The sequence below is a fragment of the Archocentrus centrarchus genome, chromosome 9 (assembly GCF_007364275.1).
Source record: "Archocentrus centrarchus isolate MPI-CPG fArcCen1 chromosome 9, fArcCen1, whole genome shotgun sequence".
Classification (NCBI taxonomy): domain Eukaryota; kingdom Metazoa; phylum Chordata; class Actinopteri; order Cichliformes; family Cichlidae; genus Archocentrus; species Archocentrus centrarchus.
In genome coordinates, this window is record NC_044354.1 from 16,516,901 (window position 1) to 16,538,695 (window position 21,795).

At 39.4% G+C, this 21,795-nt stretch overlaps 1 protein-coding gene across 1 annotated transcript; it reads left to right on the forward strand.

Moving 5' to 3' along the window:
* Positions 1-12,731: 12,731 nt before the first annotated feature.
* On the forward strand, positions 12,732-15,729 carry cox7c (cytochrome c oxidase subunit 7C). The gene is made up of 3 exons (XM_030738108.1): positions 12,732-12,893; positions 13,839-13,986; positions 15,631-15,729. The coding sequence occupies exons 1-2, from the start codon at positions 12,819-12,821 to the stop codon at positions 13,953-13,955; spliced, it is 192 nt and encodes a 63-aa protein (XP_030593968.1). The 5' UTR covers positions 12,732-12,818; the 3' UTR covers positions 13,956-13,986; positions 15,631-15,729.
* The last annotated feature ends 6,066 nt before the right edge of the window (positions 15,730-21,795 follow it).

The following is a 21,795-nucleotide window of genomic DNA, read 5'->3' on the forward strand; positions in this document are numbered from 1 at the left end:
AACTTAAATCAATTCCGTTTGATTAGGTGCCACGGCATACACTACATCATTATAATTCCATTAACGCAGGGATGGATTTTCAATGAATGTAACTGCAGGCAAATAGTTGGGCATAATTGTGTGAAATGAAATACAGCATAGGTTTGGAATATGGGTGTGAATTTCTTTCTTTTCTCCCATTTCTCCTCCTTGTTACCAGATAAGGACTTCGCCTCATCCTAATGCTGTGGTCTTGATCTGTTCCTTTTTGCAAAGCTGCTTCTGCCCCACAGCATGTTAAAAAGCTTTTAGAATGCTTAGCCTAAATTATTTCACACTTTATTATATCAGCTTTGGCTCACTGGGTCGGGGTAAGACCACCATGCAATTGCCTGAATACTGATAAATACTGTATGTATGCCGTTGGTTACAGCATAGAGAGGTTAGGCATGTGAATTAGGTCTATTGTTATTTTTCTGCTTTGCTTTTTGAATAGTATTAGACACATTACAGCAGCAGACCCAAAGCCAGGATTTTGACAGAGGGTCAGACAGACTTATAATGTGATTACACATGTCATCCATGAGGGCAAGTGGTTGGTACTTAAAGAATATCAGAGCATGAGCAGAGCAATGGTAAAGCCAGCCAGGTTTATGGGATATTTGCTTCAATTTTATAGCCAACTCATCAACCTTTTCTGAGCATATATATGAGCTGTATATTAGGCCAGGATGTTTGGACTTATATAAGGACTGTATCTCATCACATGGTCAAAGTATTTCTATGGCATAGACAAAGTGGCTGTGGAATAGTTCCCAACTTCTTAGATATTTTTTTTTTTCTTATTTATCTTTAATGTCTAGTCTGACGCATGAACCCGGACTTGAACTTCCCTGGTTTTTGAGTAGGAAATGTTTGCACAAAATTTCAGCCTCGCTTCTGTGTGTCTTTTTTTTGAACAATCACTGATCACAGTCAGCTCAGAGTAAACCAGTCCTTAAGCTGCTGCAGAGTTTGTGTTGGACACGGTGCATCTTTAACACAGTGCGAGCTGAGGGACTCATCAAATATTTGTGCCTTTCCCGGTCAAGCAACACAGTGCTTACACTGGCTGGATGACTCAGTGCCCCCCTGCGCCCTCGCGGAAAGTTGCCCTGCATTGAATGGATGCTGCAGACATCCGCAGTGACAGAAAGTCACTGATGAAGGTCAACAATCCATCAGGCCCTAAGAATGAAAAAAACTCTGAGCCATTTAAAATGATGAATATATGCAGCAGATAATATAAATAGAAAAGTAAATGTTAACCAAATGTTTTTTTTGTAAGCTCAATATTTCTAGTTATACATCACAAACATAGGTTATAACACTATAGCACCTTCCTGATATAAGTGCTAGATCACTTCACCTTTATTCTGAATTTGGCTTAACTGTGCAAAGTCTGTAAACAACACTCACATGCTTGTGCCTGTGGGTAAATTATGAAAGTGCCATGGCTGCTAATTCTTTTTCTACATGATGTGTCAGGGCACAGCTGTCAAATATTTCCCACTGATCATTTTTTGTCTTGATAGCTACTTACACACCTCCACTTTCAGGTTCTCACTAGGGCAAAAGGGTGAAACTTCAAAATCACTTGTATGAGCATCCATATTATTCATTATAATATTACAGTAACAGAGGAGCAAAACTACTGTAGTTACTCTGTGGTTCAATATTTTTGCTGTGAGGCAGCAGTGCTTGCCAATGAGGCAATGGAGCAAAAACTGTGCCAGTTTGTGTTGAGCAAGGGGAAATCAAGGGGAGATTTATGAGCATAATAATGAATCCTATGCCCGCTTTAATTACAACGATCCTGGACTCTTTGAAGTATGCTGTTGCAGCTGGAAACCGTTTGCCTTGTGTCTGAGTCCTTTACACTGAACAGATAAACACGGATCAAGTATTAAATTTGCATGTTAGTTGGAATTTTTAAATTATTTTCTCATATTTGTCAGCATCGGTGTTAACAAATTACAGGAAGGGGAGCTTAATTGCCAGCTCTGTTTACATGTGTAATGCTGAGAATATTTAGGATTCGCTCAGACTTTCATTGTCTATGAGTGAAATCGAAGCTGAACAGGGAGCTTAACTAGGTTTGTGAGCTACAGTAAGCCATTAGCAGCTCATGAGTCATGGCGCAGATGATACTAATATATTTCATGTGTGAATTTTGAATGTCGACCAACCACCGCTTGGAGGGCAAAGATGAGCCCTGCGCAGATGCTTTTCACCCACGTTGTCTCTGATGCACCTGTCCCCACCGTATGTCAAGCGCTCCAATCACTGCAAACCAACCTAAACAAGGCAAATCGATCAAAATCTGTGCCAAAGGAGGTGTGTGACAGTTCCACCTGTGTTTCACCAGGCATTCACTTCCCTTTCTCTTGCCCAGATAAAGAGTCTGATCTCTGGCAGAATAAAAACGATCTGTCAGCTCCTGGCAGGCTTAGGCTCTCCAAAGAATTAGACTCCCACAACACCCACCTTCTATCCCCAGGTGATAGTGATAGCAGGGCGGATAGGGGAGTTCCAGGTGATAACAGTTTTTTTTTTTTTTTATTATTATTATTATTCTACATTTCCATATTTTCACTTTAAACTTTCCTTTTGGATTTATGAACATTAGAAATCACACCAAAATGAAAAAATCCTATAATAAGGGGTTAATTTTAATTCCTTACTTAACATTATTATACAGTATATGATCCTGTATATACTAAGGGAAGTTAACCATCTTCAAAGGAATAACATGAATAATGTTTTAGGCATGGTATATATGTGGGTCCAGAACACCATAAGTGCAGTGAGAAAGTGGAACAAGTACTGTATATGAAAATCAGTAGCGTTTTTTTTTTTTTTTTTTGTACCGTTACCATGCACACAAGAAATCATCTGCAAAAGTTCAAAGAGGAAGAAAAAGAAGTGAAAGCTTGACTGTGACGGAAAGAACATTTTAATAAGGCACGGATTAAAAACAGTGAATCATTCCTTTAAGCACATCACATCAAATAGTTTATAGGATGGATCTGAATACATGCTATTTGAGATATATGCTTTTCTAACTCACAGTAAGAAGTGTTGAGGATAGGATAGGCTTTCATTAAAATGGAGTTTTTCATCCAAACAAAAAAGATACCATGAAATCATTAAAAATTCAATAAATTCATCCATCCATCCATAATAGGCCTGGAGCCTATTATGGCTGCCACAGGGCAAGAGGCCGGGTTCACCCTGGACAGATCGCCAGTCTGCCACAGGGCCAACACAGAAAGACAAACAACCATTAACACTCACATTAACGCCTATGGCCTATTTCGAATCACCAGTTAACCTAATCCCACCAAGTTTGGACTGTGGACAGAAGCTGGAGTACCCAGCGTGATCCCATGGAGACACGGGGAGAACATGAATTTGAAGCCAGGGTCTTCGTGCTGTGAGGCAACAGTGCTAGCCACCACGCCACCGTGATGCCCCATTTAGTAGAATTTACTGTATCATTTATGCTATTTTCTACGTTATGTGCATATTACATTGACACGCACATTGCACATTGCACATTGCAAATGTGCATGTTTGACAAAATGTAAAATGTCTCATGTATTTAATTTTAAATTATGTCAATATGCTCCATATCTACTTGGTTTAAAAATGTTCTTTGCTGACTTTAGGGGGTAAAAGTTAGAATTAAAATTATTCAGTCACCAAAGTAAGGTTAGGTTATTTTCTCACTTTTTCAGGTGCTGTATCAATGTTTAATTTCTTGATTAGATGAACTGACTAGAGTTTGGGGTTTTGTTGTCATCAAGACAGGATTTATTGCTGATGCCTAAGATCATGTGGCAGATTGAAACTTTGTTCTTATGGCTTATTAATATGCCTCTTTTGTATGCAAAGACTTTCTATGTCAATTGAAGCAATGCTGCAGGATTTAAAAAAATTTAAAGACCACCATGTTTGCATGTGAAACACAGTACCAGTGCTTCTGTGTGAACAGGAAGTGCTGATAGTCTTTCACGATCAACTTATTGCCTATTTATTGAGAGTACAGGAAGTCAGCATTCCAGCCAGCACCCCAAAGAGCAACCATTTTTCCCATTCCAACATATATATTTAATTTTGCCAGGAAGATTTTGTTGTGGAACAAGGTCAGAGCCTCAGAGTACTGCAGGGGGAAACATGTTAAGTGAGCTGAGAGGATCCAGAGTGAGCTTGATGGATGTATGGCAGGTTTAGCGTGGAGTGCCTTAAGACATCTCACACACACACACACACACTTTCCTCCACTGACTGGCGTCTACTGCTCTTTTCACTGGGTGGCAAAGGTTCGCATAGCCCGGCTCATGGCATCAATCAGGAATACTCATGTGAAATTAGTGAAACTGCAGGGAATGACTTACTTTTTTCTTAATGGCTTTAATCAGGGATAAATGCACTGTTAGATCTGTTTTGCCTTGTTCAATGCTGTTGAAGTAGAGGGGAACTTCCATCCCAGTGACTGAGCAACACTGGCCTCTATTGGCAACCAGAGAAAGAGGACTTAACGTGAGGAACAGCAGGTGAAAAACATAACTACATTATTAAATATAACAAATCTCTCGCCATCTCCCACACTTTCTATCCTTCTGTATACGTGTTTGGCTTGCATTTATGTGTGTCTCTCTTTTTTTTTTTTTCCATTGTTTGCGAACATGTCAGTGCAGTGCATTGCAGGCACACGTCTGTTCTCTTTGTGACTGCGTTTGTTAATGTCACTCAAGACAGGCAAATTGAAGGTGCCATTGTTAGTGCCGGAGGGCAACGGGAGTGCATTTGACAGCTTGACAGCTCTCATTAGCGTATTAGACACAAACAGTGGCACAGATGCTCCCGGTCAGTCCTTGGTCAGCCTGGAGCTTTGCTTAACGGACCACTGACAGGTGGCTTTGTGGCACTCTGTCTCATGGTTGACAGGGTGGCAAAGCAGAAGCTCATCTTCAATAGACTGCTGGGATTGCCAAGGACGATAGATATTTCACAAGCATGAATACTGCAAGACTATAATTGAATGAATTGTGAAGGAAACATGTAAACACTGATCACTGAGCTCAAGTGAAAATACAGAAATCAATTAAGGAGACCAAGGAAAAACACATTAACATGAAGTTTCTATGACTATTGCCATGCAGTGCTCACAAGAAAAGATGGACAATAAAGACAAAGTAATGCTTGCCTGTCACTTGTTATTTGTATTATGGACAATTCTCCTAGCACATTGACGAGAGGACACTCATAAATGCTTGCATCCTTGAACTGCATTCAGTCATACAGCCTTTAAAGCAAACTATCTCTCTCATAAACACACACAATGCTTTGGTCCAGTGGTTTGCTTTGAAATGAAATTTTACTTCTTTTCCTTTTTTTTTTTACTGTAGCTGTTTTCATTTGTTATGGCATAAAGCTCCAAAGTTCAGTTCTCACATTCACTCCTCACCAGCTGAAAAAAAAAGAAAAAAAAAATCTTTGCCAGAGGCACAAAACTTCTGTTAAACAGAATGAAAGTTAAATGATTTTTCCAATACACCTTTTGAAGTTTGTACAATGCCTCGAGGGTAAAATAGAGTGAGGCGTACTAGTAATACAGTCAGTAATAATCCTGTGCAGGCAAATAGTTAGAAAGAAAAGTGGAAGTGGACAAAATGAAAAAAAAAAAAAATACAGCCAAACACTAAGAATAAGTGACCTTGTAAGAATTTTTCCCTTTACTTTGCTTAGAATTTCTAAAAAAAAAAAAAAAATAAATAATTATTTGTATTGCTATGAAAGCACGCATTTATCCTAAAGACAAAATAAGGCTAAAGAAGGCTAAGGACAGATAAATACTGTAAAAGAAAGACAGATTTTTCCAAGTGGTTGAAAGTTTGTTTATCATGTTCCAAATGAAGGATAAGAGTGTTTATTTTAATCTAATAAATGTTCTTGTTTTGTCAAAACACAAAATTTCTTAGAGCTTTATGGAAATTTTTCAGAAATGAATAACCAACCACTGATGGCTGATGGACAAAAGGATAGACAGATGCAGTGACAATGTAATGTTTTTTTTTTTTTGGTTAAAACAACTTTATTAAAATTGTATAAATTTATCAGATTGTCACTCAGTACTTAACCTGCTATCTACCACATCCTTCATACATAGTAAAGCAGTGCATTCTGGTTGCGGCTGCTCCAACAGCCAACCTTCAGTGTCAGTATTTCTTTAGATTTCTTTAGATTCTATTATGTCTTATGTTTCTTGCATTTGCTGATCATAATTTCCTTTTGTGTATACCTTGAGCTGGTTAGTTGAGTATGAGGACTTTTAATACAGGATCAGCAGAAAATGGAAGAATGGGATTTCCTTGTGTTATTTTGGATTTTTATGGACATTGTTACAATTTCTCATTCAGTTAAAATAAATAAATAAATAATACTTTTTATACTTTTGTTCTTGTGCTTTACAACTTGGTCCTTGACACTGCAGTATCATAAATACCATAACGTCCCATCCCACCCCATCCTATCCCGTCCCATACATACAACTTTATTTATAAAGCACCTTTTAAAACAAGAAGGCTGACCAAAGTGCCATATAATAACACCAAACATAAAAGACTTCCACAAGCCAGAGGATTAAAAACTAGAAAAATACAAAAACCGCTGCATAAGTTAAAAAAAAAAAAAGAATATAGAACATAAAATTAACTTAAAATCACTGTCAAAAACTTCTCACACTCAACCCGGGCCAAGGAACAAGATTTAAATACAGCAAGTGAAGGAGCCTGCCTGACATGCAATGGCAAATTCTTCCACAATTTTTGGGGGTTACAACCTCAAAAACTCAATCACCTCTAAGTTTGCGCTGCATCTTTGGAACAAATAAAAGTATCTGGTCATCAGAACCTGGGAGACAAATGGGTGCAGCAGTTCAGACAAATTAAAAGGGTCACAACCCTTAAGACACTTAAAAACAAATAAAAATGATTTTTGAAAATGGATTTTTAAATAAACTGGAATCCAGTGCAGGGAAGCTAAAATTAGGGTGATGTGCTCTCGCTTGCTTGCGGATAAAAATCGAGCTGCAGTATTTTGCACCAGCTGTAGCTGAGCAATGGAGGCCTGGCTAGTTCCAGTAAAAAAGCGCTTTGCAGCAATTGAGATGAGACGTTATAAAACCTTTCAAGATTGCCTTTAGACAGAAGAGGCTTCATTTTTGATAGGAGCCTCAACTGGAAAAAGCAGAATTCTACCACTTTGTTTACATGAGTATTATCATGATGTGAAAACAGGAAATAGTGTCCTGAAGGCACATGTTTCACACATCACGTTGCCTTCAAAAATACCTAACAGCCAACTATAAATAGACTGGTTCACGTTGGAGCCCATGCAAACAAAAGAAGGAATGATAAAAATCTATCACATTTTCCTCTGGTCTCCAAAATAATTCTCCAACTAATTCTCGTTCCAGCCCGGCAGGTTAAATGTAGAATCCAATCATCAGTGTCTATTATATTTCAGAGGAACTGCAATGGGGAAGATAGTTGAAGTGGGGAGGGGGGAGTTGGAGGGTCTTTTTGTGAAACTGGAGTGCATTAAGGGAACAGCAGTGTTGCACAAATCTATGTATGGATGCTTGTTATTTAAAAAGGGAGGAATATACAAGGGCACAGGTTAGTCATCTCAAGAGCTTTAGGTCAGCTGTGCAGTTTCCTCTTAATCCACTTTAAAGAGTCATGACAAATCATGCCTCTATATGCATGATATAAACTATAAACTCCCATACAGTAGTGAGCCAGCCGGAGGCAATATGAGTTTCTGTGTGTATGTCTGTACACTTTGCAGCCTGCATGGTTGAGTGTGCCTTTGCACTTCCTGTAAACATGTAGGATTCCCACCTACACTTTTGACTGGAATCCCAAGACACCCTGAAACCCTAAAACAGATGAAGTGAGGCATAAATTTAGAGAAATAAACACCAGCGCAAAAGAAATGAAAGGAAGTTGCACAGTTGTGTGTGATCCGTCATTCCTTTCAGAGCCTGGAAGAGAAGATGAAGCTATCTAGATCGAATTGAGACAGATTAACACCTGATAAAGTGCTCTTTTGTCACTGCACATGAAACCAGAAATAAATTGTACTTCAGTCCGAATAAGAAGCCAACCTTCTCTTTTCACAAAGCGCTATGATTGTGCAAATCAGCTCTTGTCAGCTGCATCCATTACCTCTCCACCCCTTTACAGAACATTATTGCAAATCTAGACAAGGAGAGAGATGCTGTTTACCCTGGCAGCTAGCCTGCTATTTATCATATGTTGTAGCAGGTTTGTTAATAACTGCAAAAAGCATTTACTTACAAAAATAAACTGAAGTTATCTGACATTCTGATATACAGTATATTGCACACTGGCTGTAATAACTCTGTGAATCAAGCTTGTGATAATGTTACCATGTACTGTAATTATGCACATAGCCTGCTATATTAACATGCACAGTCATGCACACATTTGATTAAAGGTTTGTTTACTGACATGACTAAGCCCCAGTTTCACGGGATGGTAATTGACCAACTTAAATGAGATTGTGAGTTATTATTTAAGATGCCGACTTTGAGCATTTGTGTAAACAGTATGTTTGAGCTGCTCTTTTTCACACTAAGGATCTCACATGGCTATTGACAGAGCACTCTGGGTAAAAAACAGCTTTGCTTATAAGCCAGGGGAAAGTCAATAGCAAGAAATTAAGACAGTCAACAAAAACAACAAACACTCGGCTGCCAGGATGGATGAATCTGAGACCATGAGGCAGGATGGATTTCAGGACTCTGCCACTAACCTTATACAGCAAGTAGACAATGAAATAACATCAATATTTATAGCCGGGTCTGATGACATTGTTTGTGATGGGCACCAGGCCGACGGGATGATTCCCAGTCCTTTATTGCTTTGTAACAGATTGTGCTGACAATGAGAGGGCAGACACGTGACAGCAGGCCAGGTGATGACCCTGCGCTGATGGATGTAGCAACCATGACGATGGGAACCAACTTGCCGTGGCATCCAGCATCATAGCAGACACTGTCAGAGTTATCCCAAGACTTGTCAAGAGAACAGCATTTTATTAGCTGACAACACGGGAATGAAACATTTATTTTAGGCTGAGACATGATCTACTGAGTGTGACATGTTACAGGCATCGCACACAATGGCTTTTACATTGGTTACATCAGGCCAAGGGCAGATTTTGCAGGAAACTCCACCTTAGCCCTGTTGATTGAACACTAAAGCTTATGGTGAAAATTACATATTCATTTAACAGTTAAAGAATTCCTGCAATCACTTTTTAAAAAGCTCAAAACAGCAATTTTGAAAGTGTTCCCAAGGTGGTCTTCAAATAAGTGAATGAACTCAAGAGATTTAATTTTGCAAGCCACTATTGTCAGTTTCTCCACGCTGAATCATTAATTCTCCAGCTCATTCATAACAGAGAGCATTTGTCTCCTCTTTCTGCAATAAATTTCTGTCTGCATTCAGAAGATGTTTTCAGGCAGTCAGATGTGGAAAAATATTAAATTGATTCATACATACAATTCATGGAAATTGTCTTTCTTTCATTATGTGAAAAATGAATGAAAAGAAACTTTCTTTTTTTTGTGTAATTGTTATAGAAAATTCATCTGTTAACCAGTCTTGCCATATTCACCCATCTCAGCAATGTCTTTGGAACTTATTTGAATGAATAGGAACTGATTGGCTTCTTGAGGACAAGGTTGGAGCAACCAGGATCTTTGCTTTCATGGAATCATCCCATAGCTTTCTATTTAGGATTTGATCAGTGCCAAGTTTCTGTCCTTATAATGTCACTGATCTTAGCATTTGACATGATTCATAGTCATTTGATTTATTTTTAAATAACCCCCACATGTTTTTCTGCTGGTATATGTTGATATACGCAAACAGTGTGGCAATAACAGCACGGCAACTCTTAGGAAAAAGTAACTGTCTTTCTGCTAATAAAAATTAATAACATTTTTGAAAAGTGTTTTTTTTAACTTTGATTATAACTTCAACTGTTTTTACTATACTTGAAAGACTGAATGAAGTCAACTCTCCCACATTTCCAAGTCTCCAGTTCCCTTATTTCCAAAATTAATGTATGATTTGAAAAAAAATACATGACGATTTGTAGCATGCCCTTAGAGTGTGAACTGATTTGCAATAGAAAATAAAGTGAGGAATAAGTTGTTTTAAACTTAACAAAATCCATAACATAACATTTTATGAATGTGACAACAGGTGCACTGGAGCGGCAACATCAAGGGAATGGATTTGCAGGTGGTGCTGTGGTCATTGACCATGGCGCTCTCCTTATCCTTCCTGACTGATGCAGCCCATTCGTGTTGCACAAGAAGGCCAGCTCCTCCACATCACTGGAAGGTTTGCTGTGTTTCGCAATGCAGTCTCAAACATGTGGAAGAGATATCAGGAGACAGACCATTACATAAGGAGAGCTGGACAAGGCCGTAGAAGGCCATCAGCCCAGCAGTGGGACCAGTAACTGCTCCTTTGTGCAAGAAGAAACAGGAGGAGCACTGCAAGAGCCCTACAAAATGATCTTCTCTTCATCACAGATGAGAGGAGGTTCACATGTGACAGATGTAAGAGTATAGAAAAGTTGTGGTGAATGTTATCCTGCCTGCAACTTCTCTTACTGCTGTTAGACACAAGGATTAAATGCTTAGACACACTGTCAGACCCTATGCTGGTGCAGTGGGCCCTGGGTTCCTCTTGGTGCAGAACAGTGCCTGGCCTCATGTGACCAGAGTGTGCAGTGATGCCATTGACTGGTCCTTGTGTTTACCCAACCAATTGCAAACCTCCGGGACATTATGCATTAGTGCATTAGTGCCGCCAAATAGAGCCGAAAACTGTCAAGGAGCTCACTGGATGCCTTGACCCAAGTCTGTGATGAGATCCCCCGGGACACATCCACTGTCTCATCAACAGGATGGTCAGGCCATGTTTTATGCTATCAGCAGTGACAAAAACACAAGCAAAAAAGTAAAATTAGGGAAACAAAATCATTTGGGAGGGATAAGGAGCGAGAAATAGTCTGTGGCCACCACTTGCTAAACCATTCCCTTTGTGGAGAATTTGTTTTATTGTGGCCTCTCAGGTGCAACTGTTGTCACTAGTTTGTGCTTCCAGAGTAGAGAGATTGATATCCCTGAAGTTGAAATGATCAAGTACACCCTTAATTTTTTGAGCAGTGTAGCTAAACAAGAACTAGAAAGGAACTGTGTAGCTTGGTTAAATAGTTAAAAAAGCCAATTTAAATGCACATTCAAGGAATAGTTCAACATTGGAAGTACAATCTTGCTTGCCAAGAGCTGAATGACAAGGACTGCACTATTGTGAGAACACTGTGCAAATGTGTCGCTTTACTGTGAACTTGTTTTAATGAGGCAGCTAACTAAACCCTTCTTTAACCTAGCAGAGTGCACACGACATGTACTCCTTTTTCAAGAACAACTGTGCATATCAGAGGGAAAATGCGTAACCTCTTTACACAGCGGTGAGATTTGCTATTTTTGTTTTTATTTTAATGAATGCATCAGGACAAAACGAGACAAAATAAAAACAAGTAAGTTGAAAAGTAGCAAATGGCAAATAAATCAAGGTATTGTAGGCACACAAGCACAAACACACTCATATCAGATAACCTAGTGTGGAGGATGTAATATATTTTGGCTCAAGTTTCAACTCTTTGATAACTTTCATGACACTGAAACTAGTAAAACTGATATTCATCTTCCAAATTAACAGCCATCATAAATTAATGAATTAAACATCCTTCAAAATGTAGAACCCAGTCTGTAGCATTAATCAGTGAAAAGGTTGCAGCAACACTGCATAGGGATGGCTGAACCATCTGCTCTCAATAAGTCTGCTCTCTTTCTTTCTCTCTCTCTCTCTCTCTCTCTCTCTCTCTCTCTCTCTCTCTCGGTATTTCTTTAGCAGTGATATGTTTGTGACAAAAGCTGAAAAACGCAGATAGCTTATCAAACTTTACTTTTTACTCCAGTGAAGCCCACAAGCATACTATGCACAAGGACACGCACTCACACAGGGACGTTAAATTAATCCCCAGATCGCTATCTCTCAGTACTTTCAAATAAAGTGAGAAAGCAATATTTTCTGCCTTACCTACACCTAGAGTTATATTTAAAAAGTAACTGACTCCGAAACCGTGTCAATCACATATGCTAAAGAGCATGTTCAGCATAAACATCTTAACCCATTATTAACCCATTACATTGGTTAGGTTAATGCATGCTGTTCTTAGAGGAGTGCGGTCCTTCCCATTTCAAATCCCATGATAACAGAATACCCGCAAATTGATCTCTTCATTTGTCTGTCTGTGGGTAATACAGCTTAATGTGAAACATTTTTTACCTTGTGATGAAAGATTTCAAAAGTGATTACAGTGTAAACACATCCAATTGTAATCTATGCACTCCTATATTATTATATTATGTATTTACAATATTCCAGTTTTAAATTTTCATAACTAATGGATTTCCCGACATGTCATTTGAAGATTCCCTGTGTTAAAATAGAAAAATTAAGAAAAATCAATCTGTTGTTGTTTTGGATACATTAGAACTACATTTCCCTACAGCGGCATTTCCATTTCCCACAATTCTGTGCGCCGCTCCACGGCTCACCGCGGAAACAAGAAGGTCGCACTCGGTTTCACTGTACTGAGTTACAGAAGATACTGCAACAATGCTCGGACAAGCTGTTAGGCGATTTGCAACTTCTGCTGTTCGTTCTGGACATTACGCGGAAGGACCAGGGAAGGTGAGACTTCCTCCTGAAAGCAGCAGTTTCACCTTAATGCTGCTATTTTGCGACGCGGCCTTGTGCGTGTACAGCCTGACGTTAGCTAGCGGTACTTAGAGGTCATGCCTGTCAGTTGACAACAGCGTGACTTTAGATTAAGCCAAATTAGCTGAGCTTACATTATTTTATGTTTTACATCTATATTATTTGCAGTTTCTGGTAGAAGGGCATTCAAACGTGTGGCAGCAAGGGCTGATTCAGTGGCTGGGACAACAAAGTGTTCGCTAGCATTAGCTACGCTAGTCAGTTATTGACGAAGCCTCCTAGCTTGCTTAATAACCGCATTAGAAAAATCCACCAGAACTTTGAGAAATATCTAAAATGTTGGCCTTTATTTTGAAGAACTTAAAAGTCGCGTTAACAACAAATTGCAGATCTGTTCACTTCAACAGGAATTTAAGTCTTAACTCCTGTTCAGGCTGTGCTTCCGCCTATTGCTGCTAAGGTCAGAGCATTAACTCTTAACTAAGAGTTGGTCCTCTGCACTAGTGAGCGTCTATCAGTTTCTGGAGATTAAGATATTGCATTACTAAATAATAGTGGTTTATGGTGCATATGACTCAAAGTTGCCACTTTTTCAAGTGCATCGGACATGCTGATGATTATAATTAGATATTTTACACTTTTGTCATGTAACCTTTGGCTTCATGTGCATTAATCAAAACACTGCTCTGGGGGGAATTTGCTGTATTTTTCTTTAATCCACACACAGTCCCTTACCTTGACCTTGTAGCTTCATTGCAGTAATGCTTTTTTTTTTTTTTTTTTTTTTTTAATAGTTATGGTCATTTATAAATGTGATGGTAATTGTAGTTCAATTAAATATCTTCTACATTATGGAATTTAAAAAACCCCAAAAAATCAAGCATTTCCCTACATCGTAATTGTCTTGTCTTTTTACAGAACCTGCCATTTTCTGTGGAGAACAAGTGGCGTCTGCTGGGCATGATGGTGCTGTTCTTTGGCAGTGGCTTTGCATTCCCCTTTATTGTTGTCAGACATCAGATCCTAAAGAAGTAAAATGGCCCAGTGTTATAACTCAGCCTTCAAGGTAATTACACCTGCCATTCTTATCCGGCCCCTCTGCTTTCGTTAAAATGTCAGAATGATGGTGACATTTACCTCCGTGTTGGTTTGCATTAGGGTTTAATCCCGGGATCCGGGATTCCCGGGAAATGCGATCAGAACCATTTCCCGTTTCCCGGGAAACGTTAGACGGGAAACCGGGAAAAAAGTCGCGCGCGTCGATTTGACTTTCAGAAAGAAAAGAAAGCTTCAGAAAGTTAAATTTAAGGAAATATTGAGAGAAGGGTTCGTTTAATGCGAAAAGCATTACTCTTCATTTCAGGCACGTTCAGCCTCCGTTTAAGGCTTCAGCTTCATCTCAAGCGTTTTAATAGAGGTATTACACAGTTGTACTTTTTTCCTCTTTAATTTGTTGAAATCGTAGGCAATGTGTTTACCCTAAGGTATTTTGTATTATATAATTTTATATTATTATATATTGTTATATTGCATTATATAGCCTATAAAATATGCCTGCCCTGAACAATAAAGAAATATCTGTTTAACTTCGAGTGTTTCTTTTCCTCGTTTGCAGCCGCTTACTAACAATCATGAATTAGGATACGGGCCTAATGTGTGAAGAAATTATCATGAAATAGATTGCTTTAACATATTTTGCTTTTTAAATGGAGTTGAGTAAAATGTATATTTTTTAGGCTATAAGGATTGGCCAGTTTTTCAATAGACGATTCACAGCGAACCTACTTTAACCCTCAGACACGGTGTTATAAATTTGCTGTTGCCAGAATGGCAATGACCAAGTCGTAGTGCATTACTCGAGGCCCTGTGTTATGTCATATTATAGTGTAGTACGGTAGTTTACTTTTCAATGACTATTACAGCGTTCCACTTGTGGAGATATAGCGCAACAGATGTCGCCACGACAGCGTGGCTGAGCCTTTATCAATGCTGTGGAGATGAACCGTATTGTTTTGCACCAGCAGTTGTAAAATATCTTGGTATAATTCCATGTACAATGGAGGAATATTCGAATTATATTTGTTAAGGGAGTGTTGAGGAACGACACAACACCGCATAGCTCGAGCACTCGAATGTCGAGATGTAGGTTTTATTGCGTTAATCAAGCCGACGTTGCCCCCTACTGGGCATAACAGGACATAGCTGGAAAGCTACCTCTACAATATCACAATAGGTTAAGGCCGACACAGGCTACAGAAGGCCTAATTAAAATAAAAAAATAAATAAACTTTTTCCCGGGATTCCCGGGAAATGGCTCGTCATTTCCCGGGATTTGATTCATGTCATTTTCGGGAAAAATATTAAACCCTAGTTTGCATGGTGACCTCAAATGATCGGTGCTTCATGGCACCTCTTTAGCCTTTTTCCACTGTGGCATATCTTAAATAAATTACCTGTATGTCTGAGAGTGACAGTAACAAATGTCATGTGGGTTCATATTGCTGCTATGTTGTGCAGATAAGCTCACACTTCAGCGAGTTAATGTGGCAGTTTATTGCAGACATTGATGTGTATCAGGTGGGAGCGGGTCAAGCTTGTTGTTGTCACATTTTCTCATCACTGGTGTTTACTCAGAAATTGCTTTTCTGACAACTGATGTATGCAAGTCATCTTATCGCTTTCTTTCCCATTTTCTTGTTCTTTCCCACAGACTGTCAGCTGGAACATATTTATCCATCAGCGTTGTATTGATGCAGAAGAATGGGAATCACCTAATTTTCTTTGTAAATAAAGTCACATAAAATAAGAACATCCTTGTCCTTGTTTCTTACACCACTGCCATATCTACATGTACATTTTTTTTAATTATTATTATTTTTAGGTAGGATAGGAAAATATTTTATATTTAACCTGCAGTGTTAAATGTGATTTTTGGTTGTGTACAGTTGTTCACAGAAACTACTGGTGCTCCGGATTAATTGGTTTTAATTCAACCTTATTGAAGCACAATTTATTTAGACTTGGCTCGTGTTGATTCTACAGACAACACGTGAAAGTTAATAGTAAATCCATACCTTTGGAAATTTCAGCCCTTTGTTATCAGAACCTCAAGCAAATGAATAAAGTGGGGAAATTAAAAATCAGTGTGAGGGCTTGAAGAAAAGATTCCACTCCTCGAACTCATGATACGTTATTGTCCCCACCCCACCCCCCTCAATAGGGCAGCTCTTCAGTTAAACTCAATTCAATAACCTTTTCAGTTCAATTAACCCTGTGCTGCTGGCTATAATTATCCAAGGACAAAGTATTAAAAAAGGTGGTGTGGCTGCTCAGTTGGTTTGGAGGGGTAGTGTAAAAGTTAGAGGTTTTCCATGCACATCTATTCAGGTCTCCCTTGTGCCTGCGGTCCTCTTTAGAAATCGGTTAAGGTTACTTTTTCATTTGCTCATGCTGTGCAGCAAAGAGGTACCTGAGTTGGCTAAAGACATAAGGGGAGATATGCAGGGACAACCTATAAGCATAAGAAACAATCCGCGATATACCCTTTGCAACTTCCCTTCCTGCATTGTTTTTGCTTGCACAACTCAAAAGAACTGTCAGGCTGTTTTGTATTCCCTTGCTCCCTGCTAGAGTAGCATTCAGGTCATGTGGCTCTTCCTAGATAGTGATAAAGTTTTTGGACATTTAATGAGGTCAACAAGTGGAGGGTTATATTTCATAGGTGTGTTGTATTTTTTGGCACTTACAGGTTGACCTTAGTAGCTCAAGGCTTTTCTGGTCAAAAGAACTTATCAGCATATAAATATGACACTGCATTATCACAACACCAGACTATGACCACAAGCAGCACATTTATGACTCCAAATGCTTGTTAGTACACAGTTAACACCCATGTTCGCACAAACAGCATACTAATTTAGCAGTCTGATGACCTCATGTCCTGATTAAATGCAGTTAAGACCGGAGGTCTTGAGCTGCATTGTCGTTTTGCGCAGTGATGTCTCAATAGGTTCTCTGTTGACCAATTAAAATGCACCTATCTCAGGAATAAACAATCATACTTTCTCAGAATGGTCCTTATCAGTACATAATGAACCATCACGGTTAAGTGTGTGAGCCAGCAAATTGATGTCCTTAAGCTCCTGACATGAGGCATACTTCACACTGGCTCTTTTTGAGTGTATCGCAAAGATCACACTGCTGTTCAGAGAAAAAGAATGAGCTTTCAAGTACCAGAGGGGGAAAAAGGCCTTGTTAAAGTGATCCTCCATACAAAGTCTGTCTTTTGAGTATCAAACACATGTCCTCAGCTTGAAAAATGACTGTTAAAAAGTCAGCTTCATCATCCCTCCATTCTTCCACAACCAGCAAGTCATAAAAAGGACTAATGCAAATTATGGGCATTTATTCTTTATACTTAAAAAGTAGAACATTTTGTCTAGTAGGCTATTTAATTCCATTTTGATAAAACAGTAAACATTTGAAAGCCTCACTTTTGGGCTGTGAATTCTTAACAGTATGGTACTAATTGAATAGAACTGCTAGCAGCTACTTTAAATTTTGCAAATGGTTCACTTTGGTGCCACAGCACTCAGAGTGCTAATTTGGGAATGCCCCAAACATTTGGACCCTTTTGCAGAACAAAAAAAAAGGGGGGCTATAAAGAGGCATGCATTTGCTTCCACTGAGAGAGCAAATTTAGATTGGCACCGACACTCACCAACATCTACCGGGCTGAGAGGAGCGTCACGATATCTGGGCATCCAAGGGTGAAAAACAGGTGCTAAGCAGAGAGTTCTTTTTCTTTCTAGTCATAAATGATCTATTCTCTGCCATTATGCACTCTAACTGGAGCTTTTAAGAATTCTAGTTGATGCCAGGTTCCAACAGTGAGGACCAATTAGATACAATGCCATTATTTGGACAAGGACCAAGCTGCAGTGCAGCACCGGCGACTTATGAAAAGTACATGAGGGTGTGCTGGCACAGGTCATATTGCAGGAGGGGTACTACAGTGGACCCATGGAAGTCGACATCACACATTTTTTAGATGGGCATGCCGTATCTCCTCTGCGTGGCACTTTGAGTGTTTGCAGGAAGGAAGCAGCGGAAGACAGAAAAAGAATACATTACAGGATGATTGCGCACCCAGCATGCCAAGTCTCCTGCAAGAGTTTGTCATGCTGCATTTAGTATGTAAGTGTAAGGTGGGGAGAGAAGAGAAAGGGAGGAACTGCTATTGTGTGAGTTTTCACCTTCACTGTGGCGATATCTCCTAAATTAATCCCTCTAGTTGTCTTTAAATGTTTTAAATCCCCTCGTGTACGTGCACTAACTAAATCAGAGCAAGCTCACCATTAACTGATTGTTTAGTCATGCAGATGAGTGCGGATACAATGAGAAGGGTTACCTGCAATCACTGCACCACAACTGCGCAGGCCTTTACTGTATATACTGCATCCTCCCTCCATTACCCAACAAACTTATTTGTTCTTGCAGTTATGTAAATCATCCTATTTGCAGTATTTGTGGCTATTCATTGCAGTCTCTGTAGAGTGCTCTGCATCTCACGTGTGGATTCTAATTATAGACTCATTTGCACTTCAGAGGGGAAGATAGTGGGCTTAGCCTGGCGTAAAGCATGCACAGACATCTAATAAAAAAAGACTCGACGTTTTATTGAATCCCCCCATAAGAGTCACATTTCACATCCAGCCACAGCATTATAGTCAATTATGTTTGTAACTGTTAGCTGGTGAAAGCTGACTCAACAGTGATTGACAGTTTTATAAACATTTACTTACTCTGAATGAGAGTGGGAGCCTGACAGATTCTCTCCAGACTAAATTACCTCTCTGGGGGGGGTGGAGTTGGATGAGCTCTAATCAGCACTTGCAAACATCCTGCACAGCATCGTTTCATTGTGCCACCAATCACTGTATTACATGCAATACTGGGAGTTCTCTGGATGTGGCCTACCCATCATATCAGCATGATGACAATAAGAGGTGAAAGCTGCTGTCTCCAGTCACTGAGCAACACCTCAACTCTGCACTGTCAGTCAATAAAGTTACAAGGACACGATGAACTCCCAAGTTTTCTGCTAAGCCCGTCCTCTTTCCCTACCTTCTCTGTTTACTACACTTTAGCTCAAAGATGCTGACGTGTGGAGAAGCACGGAACTGTCAGTGCAGGAAGATGAAGTGAACATGCGCCTCCCACTTCGTTGGAGTAGGGCTCCACTGCCTCAGCCAGGAACTCTACACAATTAGTTCAGAGCCTCGAGGGGGATGGCTGCTCATAGTAGATGAATGCTCTCAAGATACAGAGTCAGCTGTCTATGGCAGCCTTTTTGGATGTCACTGGCAAAAAATAATGCTAATAATATATTTAAAAAAAAACATACAAGAAAGCCTTTAATTCTTTATGGAAATTAACAGTCTGATTAGGGTGAGGCAGAATAAAACAGTCTCACTGATCCTAGCAAGACTGAATATGTCTAAAAGCATTTTGTCAGAAGTGCACGCTACATCTCTGTACAGGACTCATTCCACTCTGCAGCCTTTATGTTCATTAATGTTGCAATACCAATGCATGCATTCAGCTGTCTTAAGCAGACCCCCCCCCTTTCTTTAACAGTGGCTAATCATAAAGAGGCTGTAAGGCCAGAGGGAAAAAAAACATATCATGTGACACGTCAGGCTTTTCGCACATTCAGTTTGATATGAAAATAACAGGAGCAAAGACTTGGCATGGATCCCGGTCAAGATCTGATCCCGGCATTATCGCTAAATCCTTTCTAGCCCGCGTCAGATCCCAGACCAGCCTTGAGTTCAATAATGTAACACTACACACTGCTGCAGTTAATAGTAGCAAGTTTCAGGGTGAAAAAGTTTTCATTTTAAATAATCATGCCCACTTCAGTCCACGCACTCCCACTCCGAGCCTTATGTTAATGCCTCGGATGGCTCCAGTGTGAATGGATGTGCAATTTTCTCTTCCTTCATACAATATACAGTGAATTTTGAACTTAGCTCTGTGCCCTCTGAGTGAAAATCATTTATTTTTATCTTTCATCTTACCAGTCGTGTGTTATAAAATCCTTCCTGACATGTAAAAACCAATATCTTGTGAATAAACCAAGCAAGTCGACTTCATTTTTGTCCCTCAATCGTCTGAAAGTTATTATATCCTGTTTAGTTTGCTTAGCAGGAACAAGAACCTACAAACCTAAAATTATTTGACCTTCCCAAACACCTTATTTCTGTCGCTGGTACTTTACAAAATATAATCTACGATGTTTAGCTTGTTATACCTCTAAAGAATGTCATTCTGGCTGTAAAGCAGTATGTGGCATCCATATAAATATATAAATAATAGTCTGTTCACTAGGCCTGGGTTGGTTGGGGTCTGTGTGATCTACACAGACAGAAAAACTAACAGTGAAAGATATCTTTTACTGAAATGAAGCCTCTCTGGAGATTTCTGCTGCGATGCAACTGCGTAAATGTAGTGTGGGAATAAGGTCTGACAATGTGAGACTAGTGGAAACAGAGAGTGAGAGGGATGGCAGGGGGGAAAAAGCAGGTTCTGTTGATCATTTGTTGTTGTTTTCACTGCTATGAGTTTTTCTTTTCTCACACAGACAGAGAGAAAATATTTGAACCTTTTTTCTTTTCTTTTTTTTTTTTTTTCCTCAGCCAGAAACTGCATCTGTTGCTCTCCAGTGGTCTCCTTCTCTTTTTACTCTCACTGGAAAGATTCAACCCTAGGCATTTTCACATGCTGAGAGGCATCTGCCACCAACCTACATATTCACATGCACATTTGCTCACATATAAACCTCTGAAACAGATGCGCAAACATAGTTCAAGCACAGCCACAGGAACACTGCCAAATATGTAAACATTATTTACATAATTGCACATATGCATTCATGCATTCAAGTCCAAACAGGCTTTTGGGACCGAAGACTGTGATATTTATGCTGAACTTACAATTGAACTCAATTTTTTTCAAGACTTTTTTATGCTTCGTGTATTTATGCTCCTTACAGTCGCATAAAATAACTAGACTAAATGGAGCTGTTATACAGTCAGCAGGTTTCTCCCTGAAATCGAGCTGCATATGCAGACTAGCAATGCCTGCATTGTAACTCCAAAGCAGCAATATACAGAACAGCTCAAAGTAAAGATTTTTTTTTGTTTGTTTTTTGTTTGCCTACTATTCAGACAGCTGGACTGAAGAAAACTGAGAAATTCTGATGAATATAGAGAGCAGAACTGAGCAAAGAAGCAACACAAGTATAGGAACCATACAGTATATTTGGGGCTGTTTCCCACAGGGAACAAATACCAGCCTGAAGTCTGAGAGTCAGCATTTTTTGAGTTTTGTGTAGCTCTGTTTACCATATTTGCAAGATTTTTCAGGTAGCTCTGCAGTAGTCTCACAGGATATAGATGCAGAGGTGCAGAGTTAGAGAAGCAGTACAGCTGTGCACTACTGCAGTGCTCCTGGGCAGCCTTACAGCTCCCCCACATGGACAAAAACAAACCACCGATCCATAATGCACAATAAGTAACGCAAGACGTGAAATACTTGTCAGTGCTAAGGTTAGGGCTGCTGCATGATAAGAATTTGCTTGACTGGCATCAACATACAGTTTAAACAACTTTTTTTTTTCCCAGCAGTTTTTCTGTGCATGTCCAACAATTGCCACTCATTCATATTAATGATAAACGACTCTAGGCAGGTTATACTTTGAGAAAGTCATTATCCGACACACAGAGCTGCACAGTAAGAGTCCATACAAACACAATTCGATCACATCACGTCGTTCTTGAGTGAGTGCATTTGTTCAGAGGGCAGGATGCAA